General features: G+C 42.6%; 1 protein-coding gene across 2 annotated transcripts; it reads left to right on the top strand.

The window, feature by feature from the left end:
• The first annotated feature begins 230 nt into the window (after window positions 1-230).
• On the top strand, window positions 231-25,647 carry arfgap2 (ADP-ribosylation factor GTPase activating protein 2). Of its 2 annotated transcripts, XM_065012391.1 has the most exons (16): window positions 231-340; window positions 3,577-3,695; window positions 3,902-3,974; window positions 4,091-4,222; window positions 6,731-6,814; window positions 6,955-7,063; window positions 7,200-7,262; window positions 7,611-7,655; window positions 10,785-10,837; window positions 11,158-11,294; window positions 11,714-11,845; window positions 12,646-12,774; window positions 13,251-13,527; window positions 19,767-19,857; window positions 20,559-20,680; window positions 21,960-25,647. In XM_065012391.1, exons 1-16 carry the CDS (start codon window positions 269-271, stop codon window positions 21,978-21,980), a joined length of 1,659 nt encoding a protein of 552 aa, XP_064868463.1. In that variant the 5' UTR covers window positions 231-268; the 3' UTR covers window positions 21,981-25,647. The 2 variants fall into 2 exon arrangements, with proteins under 2 accessions (XP_064868463.1, XP_064868464.1); XM_065012392.1 differs by lacking the exon at window positions 7,611-7,655.
• The last annotated feature ends 1,947 nt before the right edge of the window (window positions 25,648-27,594 follow it).

Raw genomic sequence — 27,594 nt, 5'->3', positions numbered from 1 at the left:
AGTTTCAATTTGAAGAACCCCTAAGGATAGTCCAGGAACCATTTATTTTTAGAGTACACCAAACTGGCCAAAATGCGTCGCCAGTGTGTAGAACTGCGGCCAGACAAATAGGCATACAAAAAGTTTAAACAATCAACGCTCTTACAAAACTGTTTGTTTCCTACTTTACGAGGGGCACATGAACGCAGCATCACCTCTGATCGAACTTCGCGAACAACCCAGCATTTTTGATCCCCACTGGCACCCGTACCTCTAGAAAGGTAGCAAGATGGCTGCGGAGCCGAACAAGACAGAAATTCTGACCATTTTTAAAAGACTACGGTCTATTCCAACTAACAAGGTAACACGAATAAGTGCTTAGTGTATATTCACTCGTTTATTGATCCGTTATTGGAGGTGGAACGTAAGACCAGAAAAATGATCACGTCCATCCGTCTACGGTAGCAAGCTGGTCTCTGCCTGGGCCTTACGACGGCCAGCAAGAAGCTGACACTAGCTCACTAGGCTAGCAGAGCAGCTAACTTTGCTTATCTAAATCGGTCACGTATACTATGCTATGTATCGTCAACACACCCTGCTTTTCTAACCTAGTTAACCAGTCTGGTGGCTTGTTTATTAGAGCCAGAACGAGTAGGGCCGGGGGCCAATGTCTGAAAGAGATTGTTAACGTTAGCAAAGCCAACGTAATTGGATTCCTAACAAACGTTAGCTAACTAGCCATTAGGTTATTTTCCTTTCAATCCAGATGTCCAGCTAATAAGCTATTACAAAATGCAAAGTTGCCTAGCTTAAACGTACCAAGCTAAATTCCCGGGGTCGACTAACGTTGCCTCATCCATAGCTGAGAACTACATTTTGCGACTGATGTTATCTTCTTCCCAGGGGAACTTTAAGAGCCCGGACGCTCCGTATGAACTTGAACACGCATCACTTGCGCTACGGTTTTTGGAAATAAGGAACCTATCTTTCATATCAGCGAGAAATAATTTTCAAAAAGGTAAAGTACTATACACCTTTTTATATTCGTCTCGCCACACGGCCATATCTCCATGTTACAGCGTGTGTTGACGGAAGACTGAGGCGACCACCTGTGCTTCGTGTGTAATGGAAGAAGTAACAATTCGTGTGTAATGGAAGGAGGCCACCAGAAACGTGTTGTAAACGAGAAATACTGTCGGCAGCAACTGTGAAGCCGGTTAAAACGGTGTATGTGTATATTTTGGAGATGTGTTATGAACTTAAGGGATTTATGTTTCTAGAACCGTATCGCAATTGAGAATCAATTCCTGTTTAGTTGGAGTATTTTGCTGTTCTGGCTGCCAGAGCCAGTTTACCTCTGAAAATATCCTACACTGAACAAAAATATAAACGCAACATATAAAGTGTTGGTCCCATGATTCATGAGCGGAAATAAAACAATCGCAGACATTTTCCATGTACAGGAAAAGCCTTTCTCTTTTTTGACACACATTTGTTTTCATCTCTATTGGGGAGCATTTCTCCTTTGCCAAGATAATCCACCAACCTGACAGGTGTGGCATATAGAGAAGCTGATTAAACAGCATGACTACTGCACAGGTGCATCTTGTGCTTAGGACAATAAAAGGCCACTTTAAAATGAGCAGTTTTGTCACACAACACAATGCCACATATGTCTCACATTTTGAGGGAGTGCGCAATTGCCATGCTGACTGCAGGAATGACCACTAGAGCTGTTGCCAGAGAATTTAATGTTAATTTCTCTACCATAATCCACCTCCAATGTCGTTTATAGAATTTGTCAGTATGTCCAACCGCAGACCACCTGTAACCACGCCAGCCCAGGACCTCCACATCTGGCTTCTTCACCTGTGGGGGGAGGGTGGGGTGCTGAGATGTATTTTTGTCTGTAATAAAGCCCTTTTGGGTTGGAAAAACTCATTCTGATTGGTTGGGCCTGGCTGCCAAGTTGGTTGGCCTATGCCCTCCCAGGCCCACCCATGGCGGCACCCCTGCCCAGTCGTGAAATACATTAATTGGGGCCTAATGAATTTATTTAAATTGACTGATTTCCTTAAGTGAACTGTAATTCAGTAAAATCTTTGAAATTGTTGCATTTATATTTTTGTTCAGTATATAAGGTCACTCATTGGACCTTAAGGACTAACGGTAGGCTTGCCTACACTCCTTAAGAGTAAATTCTTGGGCTAGGGGTCGACTGGACCAGAATTGGGCCTTACAGGAGATGTTGATATGGCGAATCTCCTTTAAGCCCAGGAAGCAGGCATTCAACTTGCCATTATTGACTATTACAACTCCCATATAGCGGCTACCAGAGGTTACAGACATTACCCTGGTTCTATGAGTGAAGTGCAATTTTGTTGTCGTTTCTCTCGTGACCCCATTTTTTCAAATCAAGCAACCCCTAGTTTGGGAAACGCTGCGTTATGTTGACCAGATGGTCAAGTGGTCGCTCTGTCAATGGAAATACAGTCGTGAGGAGGCGCGATGAGGTGGGACCATTCTAGCCAATGGGGGCGGCAGGGTAGCCTAGTGGTTGCAAGTTCGAATCCCCAAGCTGACAAGGTCGTTCTGCCCCTGAACAAGGTCGTTAACCCACTAGGCCATCATTGAAAATAAGAATTTGTTCTTAACTGACTTGCCTAGTTAAATAAAGGTTAAAAAAAAAAATATGAGAGAGGGCAGATGGTCTTTGCTATCTGGGATCATTGGGACGTCCCAACTCTGACGTTACTCCATTGAAGTTGACATTAAATAAGGTTAGGGTTTAGGCAGGGATGTCTGGATAGCACTAAACCAAGCAGAACTCCGATTATAAAGTTTTTTTTTTCCCTCAAAGTTGCCGGATGTCACATGTCCTACTTATATCAGTAGCAACTTAAATATTACAAAACGTCAATTAGATCCATTACGGTTCATGTAGCAAATAAGCCATTACATTTTTTGTTGACCAAATTCAACTCTCATTGACCTTCGACTCTCAACGCCTCGCTTGATGGGCAAGTTTTTGTTGAAAATTGCCACCTGATGGAGGAGACAGATTTTTTTTAGCAGTTTCCCTCTCGCGTCGCCTCTTCCTCTGATGGGTTGCATCTCAATAGTCTAAAATATGTTACTTTTCCTCTCGCGTCGCCTCTTCCTCTGATGGGTTGCATCTCAATAGTCTAAAATATGTTACTTTTCTGTGTAATCTTCCTTAATTAAAACAGCTGATTTAAATATGATGGAGCACTATCAGTCGGTCTTCCTCAGCAGTAGAAAGAACTACTTATTGAGATGAACTCACAGCCATTTTTATCTCAGCTATACGTTCACTGATAGCCAAGTTTAAAAAGCAGGAAAGCTATTGGACATCCAATCCTTGAGGCTGTGATTAATATGAGATCTTGTGTAAATAACTCTTTGAGTTTAGTCATTGACAATGAACAGGGCTTTATGGTTAATGTACGAGTGTGTCCCATGTCTGTAACTACACAGCTTGTTCTCTTCCCTGTTTAAGACCACATCCAGACATGTCTGCTGTAGGTATGTAGCTAGCTAACTAGGCAGTGTATTGTGTGTTTGTTTCTGTGCAAGGCGTGCTTTGACTGTGCTGCCAAGAACCCCAGCTGGGCCAGTATACCATATGGAGTGTTTCTGTGCATCGACTGCTCTGGCATTCATCGCTCTTTAGGAGTGCACCTCAGCTTTATCAGGTAGCCTGTCTGTCTGTCTGTCTGTCTGTCTGTCTGTCTGTCTGTCTGTCTGTCTGTCTGTCTGTCTGTCTGTCTGTCTGTCTGTCTCTCTCACACACACACACACACACACACATCATGGCTCGACAATCACACGTTTTACTGTCATACACGGTCAAGGAGAATGATTTGATCCAATCCCCATGTTGTTTTGTTCTTCATCTCAGATCCACTGAGCTCGACTCCAACTGGAACTGGTTTCAGCTGAGATGTATGCAGGTCGGAGGCAACGCCAACGCGGTACGTCAACACGATAACATTCCATTATATATAGACGTTGAACAACACACAACTTTAAACGGGGACCTGCTCTGGATCTGACTCTCTCCCTTCTTGTCTGTGTCCTCCTGGTGAAGACGGCCTTCTTCCGTCAGCATGGCTGCTCCACCAACGACACTACCGCCAAGTACAACAGCCGCGCGGCACAGATGTACCGAGAGAAGATCCGACAGCAAGCCAACACGGCGCTGTCCAAATATGGGTCTGACGTGAGTGTGGGCTCAGCTTCAACGGTCACCCAAACGTACCATACCTTATGTAGCATGTATTTATGTAACAACTCTCCCATAACCCTGCATTTTAAACCAGGCTCACAGTGATGCATCCCTATTCCCAAGTTGTGGTTGTAACCACTATACCACTGAACATTGAGCTTTTGGAATTACACCATGTTTGTTTAAATTCCTACTGATATTATTATGGCTTATGGTTATCTATATATGTCTATATATTATTATTATGTCTTATGGTTATCTATATAGATCTATATATTATTATGTCTTATGGTTATCTATATATGTCTATATATTATTATTATGTCTTATGGTTATCTATATAGATCTATATATTATTATTATGTCTTATGGTTATCTATATAGATCTATATATTATTATTATTATGTCTTATGGTTATCTATATAGATCTATATATTATTATTATGTCTTATGGTTATCTATATAGATCTATATATTATTATGTCTTATGGTTATCTATATAGATCTATATATATGGTTATCTTATGGTTATCTATATGTCTTATGTTATCTATATATATTATTATGTCTTATGGTTATCTATATAGATCTATATATTATTATTATGTCTTATGGTTATCTATATAGATCTATATATTATTATTATGTCTTATGGTTATCTATATAGATCTATATATTATTATGTCTTATGGTTATCTATATAGATCTATATTATTATTATGTTCTTATAGATCTTATATTATTATGTCTTATGGTTATCTATATAATATATTATTATGTCTTATGGTTATCTATATAGATCTATATTATTATTATGTCTTATGGTTATCTATATAGATCTATATATTATTATTATGTCTTATGGTTATCTATATAGATCTATATATTATTATTATTATGTCTTATGGTTATCTATATAGATCTATATATATTATTATGTCTTATGGTTATCTATATAGATCTATATATTATTATTATTATGTCTTATGGTTATCTATATAGATCTATATATTATTATTATTATGTCTTATGGTTATCTATATAGATCTATATATTATTATTATTATGTCTTATGGTTATCTATATAGATCTATATATTATTATGTCTTATGGTTATCTATATAGATCTATATATTATTATTATTATTATGTCTTATGGTTATCTATATAGATCTATATATTATTATTATTATTATGTCTTATGGTTATCTATATAGATCTATTATCTATATAGATCTATATATGTCTTATGTTATCTATAGATCTATATATTATATGTCTTATGGTTATCTATATAGATCTATATATTATTATGTCTTATGGTTATCTATATAGGTCTATATATTATTATTATTATGTCTTATGGTTATCTATATAGATCTATATATTATTATGTCTTATGGTTATCTATATAGATCTATATATTATTATTATTTATGTCTTATGGTTATCTATATAGATCTATATATTATTATGTCTTATGGTTATCTATATAGATCTATATATTATTATGTCTTATGGTTATCTATATATGTCTATATATTATTATTATGTCTTATGGTTATCTATATATGTCTATATATTACTACGGTGATATTATTCCTCCACTGAGAAGGCAACGAACTCCCCCTCTCTCGTCCCTCTCACAGCCACCCATATCAGCTCCACATTGGCCTGTTGAGTCACCAGCGAGTGGGCAAACTCCACGTGTGATGTCACCAGCAGCATTAATTCATTTCTTGTGGATAGACCACACGATACATAATTACCCACAAACACCACATCTGTTCTTATTGGTGCAGCTGCATGCAGATGCACTTCCAAGTCCTCACAAGGCTTTTGCAGATACCAAATCAGATTTGAATGTGCTGTGAGTGTGTAGAGGTGTTTCATATTTTAACTCGCTAGTTTCAGAATCATCAACTATGGTGTTCAGTTTGGGCCAAACTGTTTAAGCAGGTGTGATAGAGCTGAGCTGTATTTAAAATGGGAAATCAATACGGTCCCGATGACCAGCATATTCCTTTCCCAAATCTAGTGGGTATAGACTCATGATGTCTATATCTATAGAGGCCAGGGGTTGATTTGGCTCTGGGCCATCTAAATCACATGTATTTATAAAGCCCTTCTTACATCATCAGATGTCATAAAGTGCTATACAGAAACCCAGCCTAAAACCTCAAACAGCAAGCAATGCAGGTGTAGAAGCACAGTGGCTAGGAAAAACTCTCTAGAAATGCAGGAACCTAGGAAGAAACCTAGAGAGGAACCAGGCTCTGAGGGGAGGCTAGTCCTCTTCTGGCTGTGCCGGGTGGAGATTATAAGAATACATGGTCATTAAGGCCAGATCGTTCTTCAAGATGTTCAAAACGTTCATAGATGACCAGCAGGTTTAAATAATAATCACAGTGGTTGCTGAGGGTGCAGCAGGTCAGCACCTCAGGAGTAAATGTCAGTTGTCGGTGTGAATGGCGTCCGTTAACCCTTCCTCTTTCTCTCAGCTGTGGATCGACCAATCCAGTGTGAGCAGCCAGCCTGCCGCCCCAGAGAAGAGACAGACAGACTTCTTTACTGAGCATACTCAGGTAGGCCTGAGGGCTACTGTTCAAATCACACCAATCACACAAGTGTTTTGTGCTTCTGTGTTCATTCTGTGGGTGCAGTAGTGTTGGTTCTGTGTGTATGTGTTGTGTTATTTGATGTGACTGAATTGGTGTGTCTGCAGCCTTCAAACAGCTGGGATGTGACGGCTCCTTCCCTGATAGAACACAATGGAACCCTCACTCCTCAACTATTGGAGGACACACCCAAAGCCCCCCACACCGCCAGCACTCGTGAGTCTCTCTCACACACACACACACACACACACACACAGAGTCCCCCCTCTCCTGTCCTTTCGTCTGGAGCTTTCCCATATGTTTCTGAGGTTGAATTAGACAGTTGATCTGTGATTGTATTTGACATTCTCAGTGCTGGAGGAAGGACCAAGCATTGAGGGACTGAGCACTGAGCAATCTCCCAAAGTCACTATGGGTAAGTCATCAGCCAACATCCTGTTCCTCCTCTGCCTCCTTTCACATGACGACAGCTCCTCCCCTCACCTCTCAATGATCTTTGCTGACCTTAAAAACAAGGAATAGGTGATGGTTACAGCCATTTACAGACCTCAACATCCACAGTAACCCCCCCCCCCCCCTAATATTCTTGCAAGGCTGCTCTTGTTGGCTCTTCCCAGAATTGGAGACCCCCCTTAGACGTTTGGACCAGGCACCAAATTGTCTGGACCCCTCCCATACATAGCCCACCCTGTAATACAGTCACTGGAGGTTTTCCATATGACCGTGGAGCCCTCAGTAACACCTGTGTCTGCTTTGTCCGTAGAGGACTCCATGCGTTTGTCGTCAGATCAACCACAGCTACCCAAAGGTGATTGGAACGCCTTTTTAAAAGCTGCCGTTAGCCCATTGGCTGGCCAGATTTTCAGGAAGCATGGTTGGTTCTGTGCTTGACTGACACCTCACCTGATTGTGACACGCAAGCTTAAGCCCCTCCCTCCCAGCTCTAAATAAAATGTGCGACTGCCAAGGCTTTCTTCGTTCCTCCAGTCTCCTAACATTAATACAACAGTCAGACAACCCCTATTCAACATGTAGCCTCGGTCACAGACCTAGCAGGCTTACAGTGCCTTTCATTCAACATGTAGCCTCGGTCACAGACCTAGCAGGCTTACAGTGCCTTTCATTCAACATGTAGCCTCGGTCACAGACCTAGCAGACTTACAGTGCCTTTCATTCAACACGTAGCCTCGGTCACAGACCTAGCAGACTTACAGTGCCTTTCATTCAACATGTAGCCTCGGTCACAGACCTAGCAGACTTACAGTGCCTTTCATTCAACACGTAGCCTCGGTCACAGACCTAGCAGACTTAGTGCCTTTCATTCAACACGTAGCCTCGGTCACAGACCTAGCAGACTTACAGTGCCTTTCAGTCAACACGTAGCCTCGGTCACAGACCTAGCAGACTTACAGTGCCTTTCATTCAACATGTAGCCTCGGTCACAGACCTAGCAGACTTACAGTGCCTTTCATTCAACATGTAGCCTCGGTCACAGACCTAGCAGACTTACAGTGCCTTTCATTCAACATGTAGCCTCGGTCACAGACCTAGCAGACTTACAGTGCCTTTCATTCAACATGTAGCCTCGGTCACAGACCCAGCAGACTTACAGTGCCTTTCATTCAACATGTAGCCTCGGTCACAGACCCAGCAGACTTACAGTGCCTTTCATTCAACATGTAGCCTCGGTCACAGACCCAGCAGACTTACAGTGCCTTTCATTCAACACGTAGCCTCGGTCACAGACCCAGCAGACTTACAGTGTCTTTCATTCAACATGTAGCCTCGGTCACAGACCTAGCAGACTTACAGTGCCTTTCATTCAACATGTAGCCTCGGTCACAGACCTAGCAGACTTACAGTGCATTTCATTCAACATGTAGCCTCGGTCACAGACCTAGCAGACTTACAGTGCCTTTCATTCAACACGTAGCCTCGGTCACAGACCTAGCAGACTTACAGTGCCTTTCATTCAACACGTAGCCTCGGTCACAGACCTAGCAGACTTACAGTGCCTTTCATTCAACATGTAGCCTCGGTCACAGACCTAGCAGACTTACAGTGCCTTTCATTCAACATGTAGCCTCGGTCACAGACCTAGCAGACTTACAGTGCCTTTCATTCAACATGTAGCCTCGGTCACAGACCTAGCAGACTTACAGTGCCTTTCATTCAACATGTAGCCTCGGTCACAGACCTAGCAGACTTACAGTGCCTTTCATTCAACATGTAGCCTCGGTCACAGACCTAGCAGACTTACAGTGCCTTTCATTCAACACGTAGCCTCGGTCACAGACCTAGCAGACTTACAGTGCCTTTCATTCAACATGTAGCCTCGGTCACAGACCTAGCAGACTTACAGTGCCTTTCATTCAACATGTAGCCTCGGTCACAGACCTAGCAGACTTACAGTGCCTTTCATTCAACACGTAGCCTCGGTCACAGACCTAGCAGACTTAGTGTCTATCATAGGTTTTCACTCCCGTTGGACTTCTTCATGTTTTATTGTGTTACAAATTGGGGTTAAAATGTCATTTTTTTTCATCGCTGAGCAACACAAAATAGTCTCATGTCAAAGTGAGGGATAAAATAGTGTACAGACTTCCTCCTTTTGACTGTCATTTAGATCAGTATTGTGGAGTGACTACAATGTGGTTGAGCCGTCCTTAGTTATGTCCCATCACCGCCATTAAACCCTGGAGCTGTTTTAAAGTCACAGTAGGACTCATGATGACATCACTGCACGGTTTCCTTCCCGTCCGGCAGCTCAGTTAGGAAGGACGTCTGTATCTTTGTGTCTGGGTAGTTTGATAAACCAGCCAAAGATTAATTAATAACTTGATCATGCTTAAAGGGATATTCAGTGCCTGCTTTTTAAATAAATATTATATATATATATATCTATATATCTATATATTATATATATAATATATATATCTATATATATATATTATATATATATTATATTATATATATATTATATTATATATATATTATATTATATATATATTATATTTATATTATATATATATAATATATATATATATTTTTACCCATCTACCAATCGCTGCCCCTTCTTTATGAGGCATTTGAAAAGCTCCCTGATCGTTGTTTGAATCTCTGCTTGAAATGCACTACTTCACTGAGGGGAAAGGGGGACACCTAGTCAGTTGTACAACTGAAATGTGGTTGTATGTTTGGGGTACCAAGAAAGGGTCATTTAACTCATGTTGACCCCCATTATTTCACACACGGAGGCCATGCAACTTATTGTGTGATTTGCTCCACAAATGTTTCCTGCTCAACTCCATTTAGTCTTGCCTATATCTATACAATCAAGATATTTGAGTTATTCATTTTTCTTAATTTGTGAACATTTTATATAATTTTATTTTCAGTTTGACATGGAGTATTTGGTATGGATCAATGATTTGGTGCTTATCATTTCAGTTCTACTTCGTATCAAAATGTGAAAGTCCAATGGGGTGAATACTCATTATATTAACTGTGTGTCCCATAACTTTAGAATAACGTAAACTAATGAAACTATTTCTGTCAGGTGTATGACAATGGTGCTGTCCTTCAGCTGCAGTGATTTAACCCTGCTGACTGTAGCACATGGCTTGTCTTCAAACTGCTCTGACTGGATAAGAGGACCGTTGGGATGCTATTTCTCATCTGACTGCGTTGACATGTTCTTTGTGTCGCGTCTGCTAAGGACACTGAATGTTTGCACCTTTTAACAAGAGGGGAAACGTACAGCGGTTTGTGCGTTCACATGTATGGGGGGCACCTATCCATTTGTAGGGGTAAACATTGGTGTGTGTGTGTGTAGAACTTGCATTCCTTTTTCAAAGTTATGCAGAGCGATTACAACTCGGGAGTCCCTGGTCTGTCGCTGTCCACCAGTGTTCTAATGATGAGCTTTGTGTTACAGATGTGAAGCAATCCATCATTGGGAAAAAGAAGCCCAGCACTACTAAGAAAGGGGTAGGTTACACCCCCTTTAGCACTCAGACAGGGGGCTCTGCGTGAGGAGCAGGGTTCTGGCTGGTCACGTGATCTGATTATGAAACACGTGGAGCACTAGATCTGGCATGTAGTTAGGGCTCGGTGTTGTTCCTGGATAAGTCACGTTGACCAGAAAAACAAATGTCCCAAATCAGAATCACCAAACCTGGCTAATGAATCAAGAGTGCGTTGATCAAACAATGAATGTAATTCTACCACTTGTCCACTGGGGGGCAGTAATGTCCTTTATCTGTCCACAGCTGTGTGTAACCATCTCCTCTGCTCCTCTCTCCCTCCAGCTGGGTGCTAAGAAGGGCCTGGGGGCCCAGAAGGTGAGCAGTAAGAGCTTCTCGGAGGTGGAGAAACAGGCCCAGGTAGCCGAGAAGCAGAGAGAGGAGCAAGCAGCTGATGCTAAGAAACAGGCAGAGGAGTCCATGTGAGTGAACCACACAGTTTGACAGTCAGAGAGCATGGAAACACCTCCGCACCAGATTCTGCTCTTCCTGCTGTTTTAGTGTTTACACTAAATTAATATTTGCTGTCTTCTCATGGCCAGACTGTTCAGAGGTTGGATAAATCATGCTGCAAATAATGCAGCCTACTTCTGCATACAGAAAGTGAATGGAAGGGATCCTTTAGGACAACAATAATCGTATTATCGTGTAACCGACAATTATGGACCATAACCGTGGAGAAAAAATATATAATTATTGTCTTAATACATTTTACACACAGAGGGTAATGTTGGTCATCATTTTACGAGTAGAACAACATGGTCGGGAGGAGAATTTCCTAAAATTCCAAAATTGTTGCAAATGAATGTAGAACAATTGACAAATGTGTCTCTTTTTGCAGTGTGGCCTCCATGCGCCTGGCCTACAAGGAGCTGGAGATTGACAGGAAGATGGACAACAAGAAGATGCAGAACATGGAGGGTAAGAAGAGAGAGCAGGCTGAGAGACTGGGCATGGGCTTCGGCAACCGCAGGTAATCAAGTTATCAGTGTTCAAACCATGTTTTCAAAGAACAGTAATGTTTCTCTCATGGAATAAGCGTTCCTTGAGCACTACAAATAGCAAATGAGTGCTGCCTGTTTGCATGTGCTACTGTAGGCAATAGCATTCCTGCTTAAACGATACTTTGGGATTTTGGCAATGAGGCCCTTTTATCTACTTCCCCAGAGTCAGATGGACTCGTGGACACCATTTTTATAGTCCGTGTCAAGTTTGAAGGAAGTTAGAGAGAGTTTTGTGAGCCAATGCTAACTAGCGTTAGCGCAATGACTGGAAGTGTATGGGTATCTGCACGCAGAGACATAAAAATGGTATCAAGGAGTTGATCTGACTCTGGGGAAGTAGATAAAGGAGTTGATCTGACGACTCTGGGGAAGTAGATCAAGGAGTTGATCTGACGACTCTGGGGAAGTAGATAAAGGAGTTGATCTGACGACTCTGGGGAAGTAGATAAAGGAGTTGATCTGACGACTCTGGGGAAGTAGATAAAGGAGTTGATCTGACGACTCTGGGGAAGTAGATAAAGGAGTTGATCTGACGACTCTGGGGAAGTAGATAAAGGTCCTAATTGCCAAAAATCCCGAAGTATCCCTCTAATTATTTAAGCTTTTGGTTGGTGTCCCACTCTTTGATGGGATGCCATGTTACAGAGTGTGGCTTTAACTTCAGTGGTGTTTATGTGTTTACGGTGTCTGTGTGTGTGTGTAGATTGTGTTGCAGTACATTATTGTGTGCGGACATGACTTAAGTGTGTGTGTATTCTGCGTATTCCAGCACCATATCTCACTCAGTGATGTCAGAGATGCAGGTGATTGAGCAGGAGACGCCCTTGGGGGCCAAGTCCTCGCCTCGCTCCAAACTGGACATGTTGGATGAACCGGGCTTCTCCTCCGGACCCCCTAAGTACGTCACACCCCAAACAGATCGGAATGTCTTCTCCTAGGGAGTAGAAAAATGGGTTTCTGTCCAATTCCAAATGGACTTCCAACCCCAAGCTAGCTATCTCCCAGGCACTGGGGTTGTTGTATACAGCTGAAAGGATTGGATTGGTATTAACAATATGGTAATGGATCCAACTTGCCTTCAGATAGGCTTGATATACCTGTCTTCATCTTGCTAAGACACCCATCCAATCCTTTCATAATTATCTAAGAGTCTTGGGTCTATGGGTTAGGGGTGTAGAGCCTTGGGTCTGTGGGTTAGGGGTAGAACCTTGGGTCTGTGTAATGTATCCCTTCATCTACCTCTGTTTCCTCAGATCTAATCCATTATGAATGTGTCCTTGTGTATCCCTACCTGACCAACAACATTGGATCTATCCCTACCTGACCAACAACATTGGATCTATCCCTGCCTCTGTGTGTGTTTTGTTGGGACAGGTACAAGGACAACCCGTTTACGGCGGGCGACGGCTTCGGCTCGCGGTGGGACTCTGATGGGGGAGTGGCCTCCTTCACCTCCTCCTGGGCCCTGGAGAATGAGGAGCCTAAAGAGGAGGTGACAATCTCCAGCATCCAGCCTATCGGAGAACGGCCCAGTCGGCGTAAGGCGGAGGCGGCGGCGCCTGTGTCCGAGTCGAGCGAGGCCCGGCAGAAGTTTTCCAACGCCAAGGCCATCTCTTCCGACATGTTCTTTGGCCGCGAGAGCTATGCCGAGGTAAAGTTACACCTCTGTATTACCAACAAATACCAAGCCACCTGTCAACTGAATGGAAACTTCTAGAGCCAGGCAGGCCGCATTTAATAAGACAACTGCTGCTCTGGTCTAGTATGGTGTTGTCTAATATTGTGTTGACTAGTATGATGTTGACTAGTCTAGTATGCAGGGATGCAAACTAGTCACCTTTCGGCAAAATTTGCCGTTTTGAATCGAAAATAGGTGACTTATGTGATTCGTGTAGATCCGATGAGAGAAGTTTGGGTGTGGGGGGTGTCTTGGCTTTGGATCACACTACTGGCTGTAAGTGAACGAGTGATGCGCTTTTGGAGCAATACTAACTGTATCCAAGACTCAGCCAATCGTTCACATAACAATGAAGAGACAAGAGACAACCAATTTGGTACTTACATCATGAGCGCCTCATGAGCTGTAACTGAAAAACAACTGGCATTTGGATATTTTGAGGTGAGGGAGAAAATGTGGTGGGAAAGTATTGTTAGCGTTGCTAAGTAACGTTATCTTTCTAGCTGGATTGAATTCTCCGTTAGCTAGCCAGCCAGAGAAATGTTGAGCAACATTATCCAACTTAATTGATCAAATAATTGAGTTTATGAAAATTAGCTAGCTATTAAAGCCAGACAGCTAATGTTAGCTAGCTGACGTTACATCAGATGAGCTAACATTAGTAACCTAACCAATTCGCTATAGTACTTCTTCAGGCTAGGGTCCTTTTTTCTCAATTCCCGCCTGACTGACGTGCCCAAAGTAAACTGCCTGTTACTCAGGCCCTGAAAGCCAGGATATGCATATAATTGGTACCATTGGAAAGAAAATACTTTGAAGTTTGTATAATTGTTAAAATAATGTATGAGACTATAACACAATAGACATGGTAGGAGAAAATCCAAAGATAAACCAACCAGATTTTTTTTTTTTTAAGAGCCCGTGCTGTTACAATGGAAAGTATAGGGGCATACTCAATTCCAGCTCCCATATTGCAATTCCTGTGGCTTCCACTGGGTGTCGGTCGTCTTTGTTCAAGGTTTCAGGCTTGTTTCTTCCAAAACGAGTAAGAATAATGAGTTTTACTACAGGGACACAGACTTGGAAATTTGTGTATGCGCGCGCAATGAAAGGGACACGCACTTGCAAATATCGTTTTCCTATTGAACATACTTCTTTCTGTATGAAATATTATAGTTTAATTACATTTTAGGGAATCTGAGGATCAAATAAAAACATATTTTGACTTGTTGAAACAAAGTTTAGGGGTAGATTTTCAGATTCCTATCTTGGCATGTTGAACGAGTGGATTACTCAAATCGATGGCGCCAACTAAACAGACCTTTTGGGATATAAAGAAGGATTTTATCAAAAAAAAACTACACCGCATGTTATAGCTGGGACCCTTTGGATGACAAATCAGAGGAAAATTTTCAAAAAGTAAGTGAATATTTAATCGCTATTTATGAAACCTGTGCCGGTGTAAAATATTTTGATGTGGGGCGCCGTCCTCAAACAATCACATGGCATACGTTCGCTGTAAAGCCTACTGTAAATCGGACAGTGCAGTTAGTTTAACAAGAATTTAAACTCTCAACCGATAGAAGACATTTGTATGTACCGAAATGTTTAATATCCATCATTTTTATGATTATTTATTTGAATTGCGCGCCCTCCAGTTTCACCGGAAGTTGTGCCGTTCCTCAAGTTATAACACTTTAGTTGCTTACTGGACTCTGGCAATCTGTGTGAAATGTTGATTAGTTAACTAGCTAACGAACTAACTGCTAATGTTTTCCCTCTACAATATGTGGTTCATTTTCAGAATGAGAGAATTAGGTGAAAATGAGGCGTTGCTTGTTAAACAAGTGTATTCGGGGATCAAGTGTAGCTGGAGCTGGGCCTGGCTTAAGCTGGATGCCATTATAGAGGTGAAAGGAACACCACCACCCCCCCCTTCTCACTTTTCAATACAGTTGATATAAAGGGGTAGGCCAGGTGTTCTCTCTGCCTGAAAGAGATCAATTATGCCAACAAAGGGTCTCCTGCTCTGCTGGAACATTGTAGAACAGATATCCACAGGCAGATAGTGTACAATGCAGTAATGTGTAGCCCACAGATATGGCTTAGTTGTGTTGAACTTGACAGTAACACTTGTGTGTGAATGAGGGGGAATTATTACATTTTTTTTACTCAGTGAATGTTAGTTTTGCACACATGTAGCCTTGTGCACTTGATCGAATGCCTGTTTGTTTCATTCTATTTCTACTTTTAATATGAAATGGTGTTGTTGACTTTGGCATTATTATAACTGAAGTCCTTATTTATCAAATAACTCTCTAATTATTATTACGTGATTAAACTGATTAGTCATGTAACTGTAATTAACTAGGAAGTTGTGGCACCATGGAAAATATTCAGATTACAAAGTTATAATTTTCCTAATATAACTTTTCAGATATTTTCATATCTGATCAATAGTCTTCTGATTAATGAATTCTTCTTTACCTCACGTTAGTCTCATTCCAAATTGTTGGTTATCTGCACGAACCCAGACTTCACTATGAGTCATCCATACATCAATTGTCTTAAAATCATTTATTTACTAACTAAGTAATTCACCGAAATGCATAAACAAACAGTAGATAGTTACAAGGAAATGATAGTGGAGTTTCCCTAGTGGGATAAACCGGTATCTCGGCTTGGTGTACAAAAGGGAAGTGGGGGTCGACTGAGAAGACACAACAAAGTTGATAATTATAACAATTGAAATGCTAATCCTTTGCACATGAACGCTCACTCATTCGGGAATAATTGCAATCAATATATATATTTACGCTCAGTGTGTCGTCGGGATCTCTGTTGAAAAGTTTGTTTCTGTTGTGAGTCTGTCCGCTCTCTCTCTATCGTGCTTAGAATAGATAGTTCAGAGTGACATTCATTCATGTCTTTGTAGAATAGATGTTTCAGCGGTTGTCGGAATTCGCGTTCAATGATACCGAATTCCTAGCTGCAGACTAGTAATTAATATCAAAGACTTGATCTTATTCTGTCGGTATCGATAGTCTAAGAGTTTAACAACATGGTATGGTTAAAAGATTCAGCAGTCTGGTCTCAAACCTTGGCCCTCTCGTTATCGAGGTGAGCTGGTCTGCAACCTTTGTCCTCTCGTAATTGAGAGAAACATTGAGAACGTTGAGAAATTCTCACGGTGGGGGTTTTATTCGGAAGAGCAGAAAAAGGCGTCTCATGACGCCAAGTAGTAATTTGCATACCGCCCAAACAGATCCACAGATGATGCAATCTCCATTGCACTCCACACTGCCCTTTCCCACCTGGACAAAAGGAACACCTATGTGAGAATGCTATTCATTGACTACAGCTCAGCGTTCAACACCATAGTACCCTCAAAGCTCATTATTAAGTTAAGGAACCTGGGACTAAACACCTCCATTTGTAACTGGATCCTGGACTTCCTGACGGGCTGCCCCCAGGTGGTGAGGGTAGGTAGCAACACATCTGCCACGCTGATCCTCAACACTGGAGCTCCCCAGAGGTGCGTGCTCAGTCCCCTCCTGTACTCCCTGTTCATCCACGACTGCATGGCCAGGCACGACTCCAACACCATCATTAAGTTTGCAGACGACACAACAGTGGTAGGCCTGTTCACCGACAACGACGAGACAGACTATAGGGAGGAGGTCAGAGACCTGGTCGGATGGTGCCAGAATAACAACCTATCCCTCAACGTAACCAAGACCAAGGAAATGATTGTGGACTACAGGAAAAGGAGCACCTAGCACTTCCCCATTCTCATCGACGGGGCTGTAGTGGAGCAGGTTGAAAGCTTCAAATTCCTTGGTGTCCACATCAACAACAAACTAGAATGGTCCAAACACACCAAGACAGTCGTGAAGAGGGCACGACAAAGCCTATTCCCCCTCAGGAAACTAAAAAGATTTGGCATGGGTCATGAGATCCTCAAAAGGTTCCACAGCTGCAACATCTGACCGGTTGCATCACTGCCTGGTACAGCATTTGCTTGTCCTCCTGCAAGGCACTTGAGGGTAGTGCTTACGGCCCAGTACATCAGCCACCCCAGTCATAGACTGTTCTCTCTACCTCCGCATGGCAAGCGGTACCGGAGTGCCAAGTCTAGGACAAAAAGGCTTCTCAACAGTTTTTACCCCCAAGCCATAAGACTCCTGAACAGGTGTTGACTAGTCTAATGAGATGGTGTTGTTGGTGTTGACTAGTCTAGCTAATGTAGGGCTGTCCCCGTAAAATAAATTAAAATATTGGTCGACCGAGAGTATTCTGTTCTTTCTACCAAAATATACTTTTTTTTAAATGTAGGGGAGTGGATCAGGAAACCAGTCAGTATCTGGTGTGACCACCATTTGCCTCATGCAGCGTGACACCTCACCTTCACATAGAGTTTATCAGGCTGTTGATTGTGGCCTGTGGGATATTGTCCCACTTCTCTTCAACGGTTGTCAAAGTTGCTGGATATTGGCTGGAAACTGGAACACGCTGTCGTACACGTCGATCCATAGCATCCCAAACATGCTCAATGGGCAACATGGAATAAGTGGGAAATTTTCAGCTTCCAGGAATTGTGTACAGATCCTTGCGACATGGGGCCGAGGTGATGGCGGTGGATGAATGGCACAACACCAATATGCTGGGTCTCATCACGGTGTCTCTGTGCAGTCAAATTGTCATTGATAAAATGCAATTGTGTTCGTTGTCCGTAGCTTATGCCTGCCCATACCACCCCACCCCCCCCATACCACCCCCCCACTACGTGTGGGGTACTCTGTCAACGTTGAGAACATCAGTAAACCGCTCGCCCACAAGACGCCAAACACGCGGTCTGTAGTTGTGAGGCAGGATGGACGTACTGACAAATTCTCTAAAACGATGTTGGAGGTGGCTTATGGTAGAGAAATTAACATTAAATTATCTGGCAACAGCTCTGGTGGACTTTCCTGCAACTAGTATGCCAATTGCACGCTCCCTCATCTTGAGACATCTGTGGCATTGTGTTGAGTGACAAAACTGCACATTTTAGAGTGGCCTTTTTATTGTCCCTAGCACAAGGTGCACCTGTGTAATGAATCATGCTGTTAAATCAGCTTCTTGATATGCCACACCTGTCAGGTGGATGGATTATCTTGGCGAAGGAGAAATGCTCACTAACAGGGATGTAAACAAATTTTTGCACAAAATTTGAGAGAAGTAAGGTTGCGTATGAAACATTTCTGGGGCCTTTTTTTGTCCAGTGTAATACCAGAGGCTCATCTAATGAAACACATTCTAAATCCTTTGTTAAAGCATAGCAAAGATTTTTAAATATTTTTTATTGCCTAATTTGTGAAATTGGTGTATCCGGCATTTTGTGACTAGACAATTTAGGCAAGGGCTGTTTCCTCGTCTCCTCACTCCACTGGGCTGTTTCCTCGTCTCCTCACTCCACTGCTGTCTCCGCCACATTGTTCTCAACACCAATATGCTGGTTAACTCCGCTATTATCCACATAGCAACATGGTCCAGGAAAAGGCACCAATTCAACAGCGCACTGATGTTTCAGAACCGCGGACAGCGACTGCTATCCAAGCGCATTTGTTATAAAATAATATTTTTATTAGTGTTGCACCATTGTTCTTATGTAATGTAACCATATAGAATTTCAGTTGCACATGTCTTAGTGATGGACTGTTCCATCCCCCACGGCCTCTCCACAATGGATCAGTCCAATCAGACATGTCTTAGTGATGGACTGTTCCATCCCCCACGGCCTCCACAATGGATCAGTCCAATCAGACATGTCTTAGTGATGGACTGTTCCATCCCCCACGGCCTCCACAATGGATCAGTCCAATCAGACATGTCTTAGTGATGGACTGTTCCATCCCCCACGGCCTCCACAATGGATCAGTCCAATCAGACATGTCTTAGTGATGGACTGTTCCATCCCCCACGGCCTCCACAATGGATCAGTCCAATCAGACAGGCACCAATCAGGTGTACAATTAAAAAATATATATAATATTGCGACTGACTGCTCAACTAAATAAATATTTGTCGACCAGCAGCATATTGACCAAACAATCGACCAGTCTAAATGGGATCAGCCCAAAACTAATGAGATTGTGTCGTTGGTGTTGACTAGTCAAGCGAATGCGATGGTGTTGTCTAGTCTAATGAGATGGTGTTCTGTCATTCCCCAGTATGAGGCCAAGACACGTCTGGAGGGCCTGTCTGGCAACACGTCCATCAGCTCTGCTGACCTGTTTGGGGACGGGAGTGACCGTGACACAGGTAAGGGTTAATGTTGTGTGTGTGATCTCTCTATTTGTTTGTGATAAAATCATTTATATGTTTATAGATAATGATTAAATATTTCTACCCTGAAACTTAACCATTTGGGATTATAGTTTATGTAGCATGGATAAGGAATAATTAAACTATTAAACATAAGTTCAACTAGGTTGGACTGGGAGGGAGAGAAATGTGTGTGTGTGTGTGTGTATGTGTGCGCCTAGGAAAATACCGAAGAACAATTACACTGTGTTTGAACCGACCTGGCTAGAACTCTGAGAAACTTATGAGGACAGGGAGTACTTCTCAAGGTCTCCCTAATCTGGGGGGAATGGAACTGTCGGCTGGGTAGTGATACACAGTGGTGAGAACTATGGAGAAGGATAAAACTCACCTACTGTGTGTGTGTATGTATGTGCGTAGGATATCTACTGTTTGTGTGTATGTATGTGCATAGGATATCTACTGTTTGTGTTAAAGTATGTGAGTAAGTAAGGAGCGAGTATAAAATGGATGTTTTTGTATAATGGACTGGAGAACGTTCCCGTGAATAAACATTTTGACTATTGTAAGTTGGGACTCTTGTCTGTTTCATTCAACCAGAATCTTACAAACTCTGGGTTGCAGACTGAGTAGATTAATTGAAGTTTATGAACATTGATAACAAAATTGTCATACCAGTCTGATCTCTGTCTCTGTAGGAGCAGCAGGTTATGAGAGTGTGCTGCCGACGGGGCCAGACATTGCTCAGTTCAAACAGGGGGTGAAGACTGTGGCGGGCAAGATGGCCGTGCTGGCCAACGGCGTCATGAACACCATACAGGTGACAGGACCAGAGACACCTCCACACAATACGATTACACATACAGAGAAACTCTACAGGACCAGAGACACCTCAACACAATACAATTACACATACAGAGAAACCACAACACAATACAATTACACATACAGAGAAACTCTACAGGACCAGAGACACCTCAACACAATACAATTACACATGCAGAGAAACTCTACGGGACCAGAGACACCACAACACAATACAATTACACATACAGAGAAACTCTACAGGACCAGAGACACCTCAACACAATACAATTACACATACAGAGAAACTCTACAGGACCAGAGACACCTCAACACAATACAATTACACATACAGAGAAACTCTACAGGACCAGAGACACCTCAACACAATACAATTACACATACAGAGAAACTCTACAGGACCAGAGACATCAACACACTAATTACACATACAGAGAAGAGAAACTCTGCAGAGAAACTCAGGACCAGAGACACCTCAACACAATACAATTACACATACAGAGAAACTCTACAGGACCAGAGACACCTCAACACAATACAATTACACATACAGAGAAACTCTACAGGACCAGACACCTCAGACAGAGAAACTCTCAACACAATACAATTACACATACAGAGAAACTCTACAGGACCAGAGACACCTCAACACAATACAATTACACATACAGAGAAACTCTACAGGACCAGAGACACCTCAACACAATACAATTACACATACAGAGAAACTCTACAGGACCAGAGACACCTCAACACAATACAATTACACATACAGAGAAACTCTACAGGACCAGAGACACCTCAACACAATACAATTACACATACAGAGAAACCACAACACAATACAATTACACATACAGAGAAACTCTACAGGACCAGAGACACCTCAACACAATACAATTACACATACAGAGAAACTCTACAGGACCAGAGACAGACACACATACAGAGAAACTACAGGACCAATACAATAATTACATACAGAGAAACTCTACAGGACCAGAGACACCTCAACACAATACAATTACACATACAGAGAAACTCTACAGGACCAGAGACACCTCAACACAATACAATTACACATACAGAGAAACTCTATTGTCCTGTCTAGTAGGACACACAACTGAAAAGGGAAATTGATCATTTGTATTGAACAAGTCCAGGTGATCTCTTCCTGTTTGTCAGTTTTCTTCAGTTTGGTTCTCTAGTATTGGTAGGAAAACATCACTAGATGGATCTTAGTGTGCTGACCCAGCTTCTTGTGTTTGTGTTAGGATCGCTATGGCGCCTACTGAAGAGACCAGGACGACCAACACCCAGCTGCAGGGGGAGAGGGAGCCATGACGTCATACTGACAGAGAGTGGAGGGGGGGGACAGAGCACATCACTACTGACTGGTATCTGTAGTGAGAGAAGGGAAGAGAGATTGCATGAATGGAGGGAGACCCTACACCGTGTCTGTCCATCCACCTTTTAGAGTGAGACAGAGTTTTATTTTCAGTGAAGAAAGCTCTGGGAGGTGTAAAGTGTTTGTTTTTTCTGTTCTAACTAGTCTTGTTTTCTATACTGTTTTGGTCTCTGCTTTCAAACAAATATGAATGATATAAAGTATTCTCTAAGAATGATATGATAACCAATCCTCTCTCTGTTTGAACTATGCTTTTTGACATTGTTTTTACCGTGTGTTTTCAACCGTCTCTCGCTGTTTTAACAGACGGAGCCGTTTAACCATTCAGCATTAACATCATCAAAGGGAAGCAGTTGTCCAGTACGGTTGATTTATCTGTTTTCATTGTAGTTACCGTGACAACGGATGACATTCTCTGGTCTGAATGGAGTCGAGTTAATCACACAAAGTTCCATTGTAAGAATGTTTTAACTGAACTCCACACAGCACAGCATGAATCAAAACACAACACCTCCACTCTCTGACTGAGTGACGCAATCTACCAAGGTCAGGAGATGGACGGGGAACGGAGGGGGGGTTATATTTTAGAAACGTAATGACCTAGCCCATCTTGCAGTGCAATATGAGTTCTTCACCAGGGTCTGAAAGGTTTTCAGTCGGGTCAGAAGAAAGGTTGGCTTTCAGCCTTTTTCAATAGAAAGAGTTCGGTGTGTGTGTTTCTTAGGAATGATCGGGTGCTTTGACTGAATGGTCGATGCTGGTAAGAATGTGGATGGTTGTCTCCTTCAGTCCATGCTTGTCCAGTCACTGGGTTTACAGAATCACACCACACAAACTTTGGGAAGCCATAGTAACCTCTAATGTTGAGAAACACACTTGTATAGAATACATGAAGACCTGGATCTGAGTTCACATGGTCTTTTGTTTCTACCCTAAGATAAGTTACTTAGACATGGGAGGGAATGCAACTCAGCTGTGTTTCTGCCTAATGCTCTTTTCTATTGAGTTTCTGTTCCAAATGAGAGTTTGATCCCTCATTCTGTTCTAAATGGGAGTTTGATCCCTCATTCTGTTCTAAATGGGAGTTTGATCCCTCATTCTGTTCTAAATGGGAGTTTGATCCCTCATTCTGTTCTAAATGGGAGTTTGATCCCTCATTCTGTACTAAATGGGAGTTTGATCCCTCATTCTGTACTAAATGGGAGTTTGATCCCTCATTCTGTTCTAAATGGGAGTTTGATCCCTCATTCTGTTCTAAATGGGAGTTTGATCCCTCATTCTGTTCTAAATGGGAGTTTGATCCCTCATTCTGTTCTAAATGGGAGTTTGATCCCTCATTCTGTACTAAATGGGAGTTTGATCCCTCATTCTGTTCTAAATGGGAGTTTGATCCCTCATTCTGTTCTTAAATGGGAGTTTGATCCCTCATTCTGTTCTAAATGGGAGTTTGAACCCTCATTCTGTTCTAAATGGGAGTTTGAACCCTCATTCTGTTCTAAAGGGGAGTTTGAACCCTCATTCTGTTCTAAATGGGAGTTTGATCCCTCATTCTGTTCTAAATGGGAGTTTGATCCCTCATTCTGTTCTAAATGGGAGTTTGATCCCTCATTCTGTACCGTCTTGTTGAATGGCAGGAGCAATGACTAATGGAAGACGTGCTCATCAGATTGTTGTAAAACCTGTGACTGGACAGAGCCTGGCTGTCACTCGGTCCCTCGTCGTTTGATGTTTATTTCTGGTGACCTGCCTATGAAAATGAGAGACCGGGTAAGAGGAGCCTACCACTGTTGGTCAAATGGAACCCAGGGGGTAAATTCACTGAGGTGTAACGTCAAGAACAGGGCCACCTCAGTACGATTTGAGACGGTCCGGTCACAAATGTCTTATGTGGCAAAGAAAATATATGAATGGATGTCACAGGTAGAAATGCTATATAATACATATAGAGGTGACGTGATTACCTCTTGTTCCTGACTCGTGTGTGTGTGTGTGTTCTACACAATACATTTCTATCTGATATCTCATCACGAACAGACAGGGTGTCTGGTATCACAGAGCCTGGAAGGTGGAATTGCATTATAACAACGGTTGGTGTTCCCGGTTGTCTCTTTTGCAGTTGCGCTGTGTATCTCAGAATATTGATATATAGATTGACAATTGTTCTGCAACTACAAAAAAAGATGACCTTGAATGTCACTATTGGCAGTAGTAGCGGGGGTTGATCTAGCACCTTCCATAGCTCTAGATATGCACTTGGTTCAAAGTCATTTAACACAATTGTCTGTTTTGTATGGAGGTCCCTTTCCATTTCATGGTTTCTGTCTATTTTATTGGTGCTTGCTGAGATGATCATTACAGAGTTGAGGCTCTCATTCCCGGGCTGCATCGCAGCAGTAATGGACTGGAGAAGGTTACTCCCTCGTGGACAGTCCCCTTAGTTTGATATACACCACAGGAGGTTGGTGGCACCTTAATCGGGGAGGACAGGCTTGTGGTAATGACTGGAGCGGCATGAAACACATGGTTTCCATGGTTTCCAGGTGGTTGATACCATTCCATTCGCTCCGACCATTATGAGCCGTCCTCCTCTCAGCAGCCTCCACTGATGGACAAAGGATTCTCAAAAGGCAGCTCCTGTTTCTCTAACAGCCGTGTGTTAGTTGGGGTCAGTGTTTTTACGGTAAGCCCCAAACTTGATCCTGGGGCCCCGTTTTGGTTTTTGCCCTAACGCTACACAGCTGATTAAAAAATATTCCAAGCTTGACGAGTGTTTTTATTATCAGCTGTGTAGTGCAAGGGCAGGACTGAGTTTGGGTTTGAGTGTGTTCACCCATGACTGTCACCATGGGGATGGGTTTGAGTGTGTTCACCCATGACTGTCACCATGGGGATGGGTTTGAGTGTGTTCACCCATGACTGTCACCATGGGGATGGGTTTGAGTGTGTTCACCCATGACTGTCACCATGGGGATGGGTTTGAGTGTGTTCACCCATGACTGTCACCATGGGGATGGGTTTGAGTGTGTTCACCCATGATTGTCACCATGGGGATGGGTTTGAGTGTGTTCACCCATGGCTGTCACCATGGGGATGGGTTTGAGTGTGTTCACCCATGACTGTCACCATGGGGATGGGTTTGAGTGTGTTCACCCATGACTGTCACCATGGGGATGGGTTTGAGTGTGTTCACCCATGACTGTCACCATGGGGATGGGTTTGAGTGTGTTCACCCATGGCTGTCACCATGGGGATGGGTTTGAGTGTGTTCACCCATGACTGTCACCATGGGGATGGGTTTGAGTGTGTTCACCCATGGCTGTCACCATGGGGATGGGCTTGAGTGTGTTCACCCATGACTGTCACCATGGGGATGGGTTTGAGTGTGTTCACCCATGGCTGTCACCATGGGGATGGGTTTGAGTGTGTGGCCTGGTCTGTCCCCCTGGATGTCCCACTAGTGATGAAGAATGGCTATCCCAATGACCCATCAAAACAAGTTATTTATTGTAGGCTACAAAAAGAGTTAGATTTGTGTCAATAAAGATTGAAATCCATCACTGTGGTTGCTGACTTATGTTCATGGGCTGTGTTTACAAATGCTGCCCAATTCTTATCTTTTGCAGAGCTGATCTCATTGGTCAAAAACAAATCAGATTTGTACTGTGTGTGTAAACGCAGCCGTAGTAGCACATTACATAACAGCAAATGAATGGTAGTTATGAAAACCTACCTAAGATAAACACAATGACTGGGTGGTACCAGATTATTATTCTGACCATTTATTGAACACATTTGTAGGATTCATAAATAAAAAACATTCGCACAATTTCAAATAAGTAAATTAGACTTTTCCTTTTTCCTCTGGTAAGTGAACTTTTGAAAGGCACTCAGAGCCACAACATTCCACTCCCCCAAATCATCTTCAACTATTTTTTCACAGGGAAAACTACCTGGTTTCAATGTATTTCCAGATGGTTGTTCTCAAGTACTCTGGATAAACTACAAAAATCGATTCTTAATTCTCAACCCCAATTAAGTAACAATTAGATGGGATGGCAGGTCGTCTAGTGGTTGGAGCATTGGGCCAGTAACCGAAAGGTTGCTGGATCTAATCCCCGAGCTGACGAGGTAAAAATCTGTTCTGCCCCTGAACAAGGCAGTTAACCCACTGTTCCTAGGCCGTCATTGTAAATAAGAATTTGTTCTTAACCGACTTGCCTAGTTTTTTAAAAAGTACATCTATTAGGAACACAATTAGGTAGTTAATATCAATAATTTAGAATACAGCATATTTAATATACAAATGTTAGATTTCATATCATGGTCACATACATTGGCACAGTGGGAAGAAAAACAAATGAACAATCTGACAAACAGAAGGGCCCAATTCTCTCCTTCCTCCAATTAACGAGTCGAAAGGAAGTGACTAGCATACGAAATATGGTGGAAACTCCCACGAGCCCATGCCAAATGCCAATCTAGATTTGTGGGAAGGAGTGAACACTTTGGGAGAAAGGAGATATTAGGACAGCCCCATAGAGAGAACGTCAACCAGCCTCAGTCATTCGCTGTAATGCTGTAGGACCAACTGCACAGAACCCATCAGGGCTGGCTGTAGTGGGTTGTTTAACTGGAGACATTGGATTGTTCCCAGTGACAGACAGCAAAACTGACTGACAAGATGGTGATCATCCCCAGCGGTGCCAAAGATATCTCTTACCACTCGGGTCAATAACACCACTGGGTAATGTACAGTTTACAAAAGGAGAAAACTAAATCACACAATCGGCATCAATTCATCATAATCACTGGTTCAAGATCAGTCTGATGGAAGATATGACGGAAATCACTCAAATTATAAAAATAAAGAACAAGGTGGGAATGCAAAAAGGCAAGGATCCGTAAGGTACTTTGGCATGCCCTAGCAACAGAACAGAAGGATCCGTAAGGTACTCTGGCATGCCCTAGCAACAGAACAGAAGGATCCGTAAGGTACTCTGGCATGCCCTAGCAACAGAACAGAAGGATCCGTAAGGTACTCTGGCATGCCCTAGCAACAGAACAGAAGGATCCGTAAGGTACTCTGGCATGCCCTAGCAACAGAACAGAAGGATCCGTAAGGTACTCTGGCATGCCCTAGCAACAGAACAGAAGGATCCGTAAGGTACTCTGGCATGCCCTAGCAACAGAACAGAAGGATCCGTAAGGTACTGTGGCATAACCTAGCAACAGAACAGAAGGATCCGTAAGGTACTGTGGCATAACCTAGCAACAGAACAGAAGGATCCGTAAGGTACTCTGGCATGCCCTAGCAACAGAACAGAAGGATCCGTAAGGTACTCTGGCATGCCCTAGCAACAGAACAGAAGGATCCGTAAGGTACTCTGGCATGCCCTAGCAACAGAACAGAAGGATCCGTAAGGTACTCTGGCATGCCCTAGCAACAGAACGAAAGGATCAGTAAGGTACTCTGGCATGCCCTAGCAACAGAACGGAAGGAA

This window comes from Oncorhynchus nerka, linkage group LG27, assembly GCF_034236695.1.
Source record: "Oncorhynchus nerka isolate Pitt River linkage group LG27, Oner_Uvic_2.0, whole genome shotgun sequence".
In the NCBI taxonomy this organism is placed as follows: Eukaryota; Metazoa; Chordata; class Actinopteri; order Salmoniformes; family Salmonidae; genus Oncorhynchus; species Oncorhynchus nerka.
Note: the sequence above shows the minus strand (reverse complement) of the source record. Positions and strands in the feature narration are given on the sequence as shown.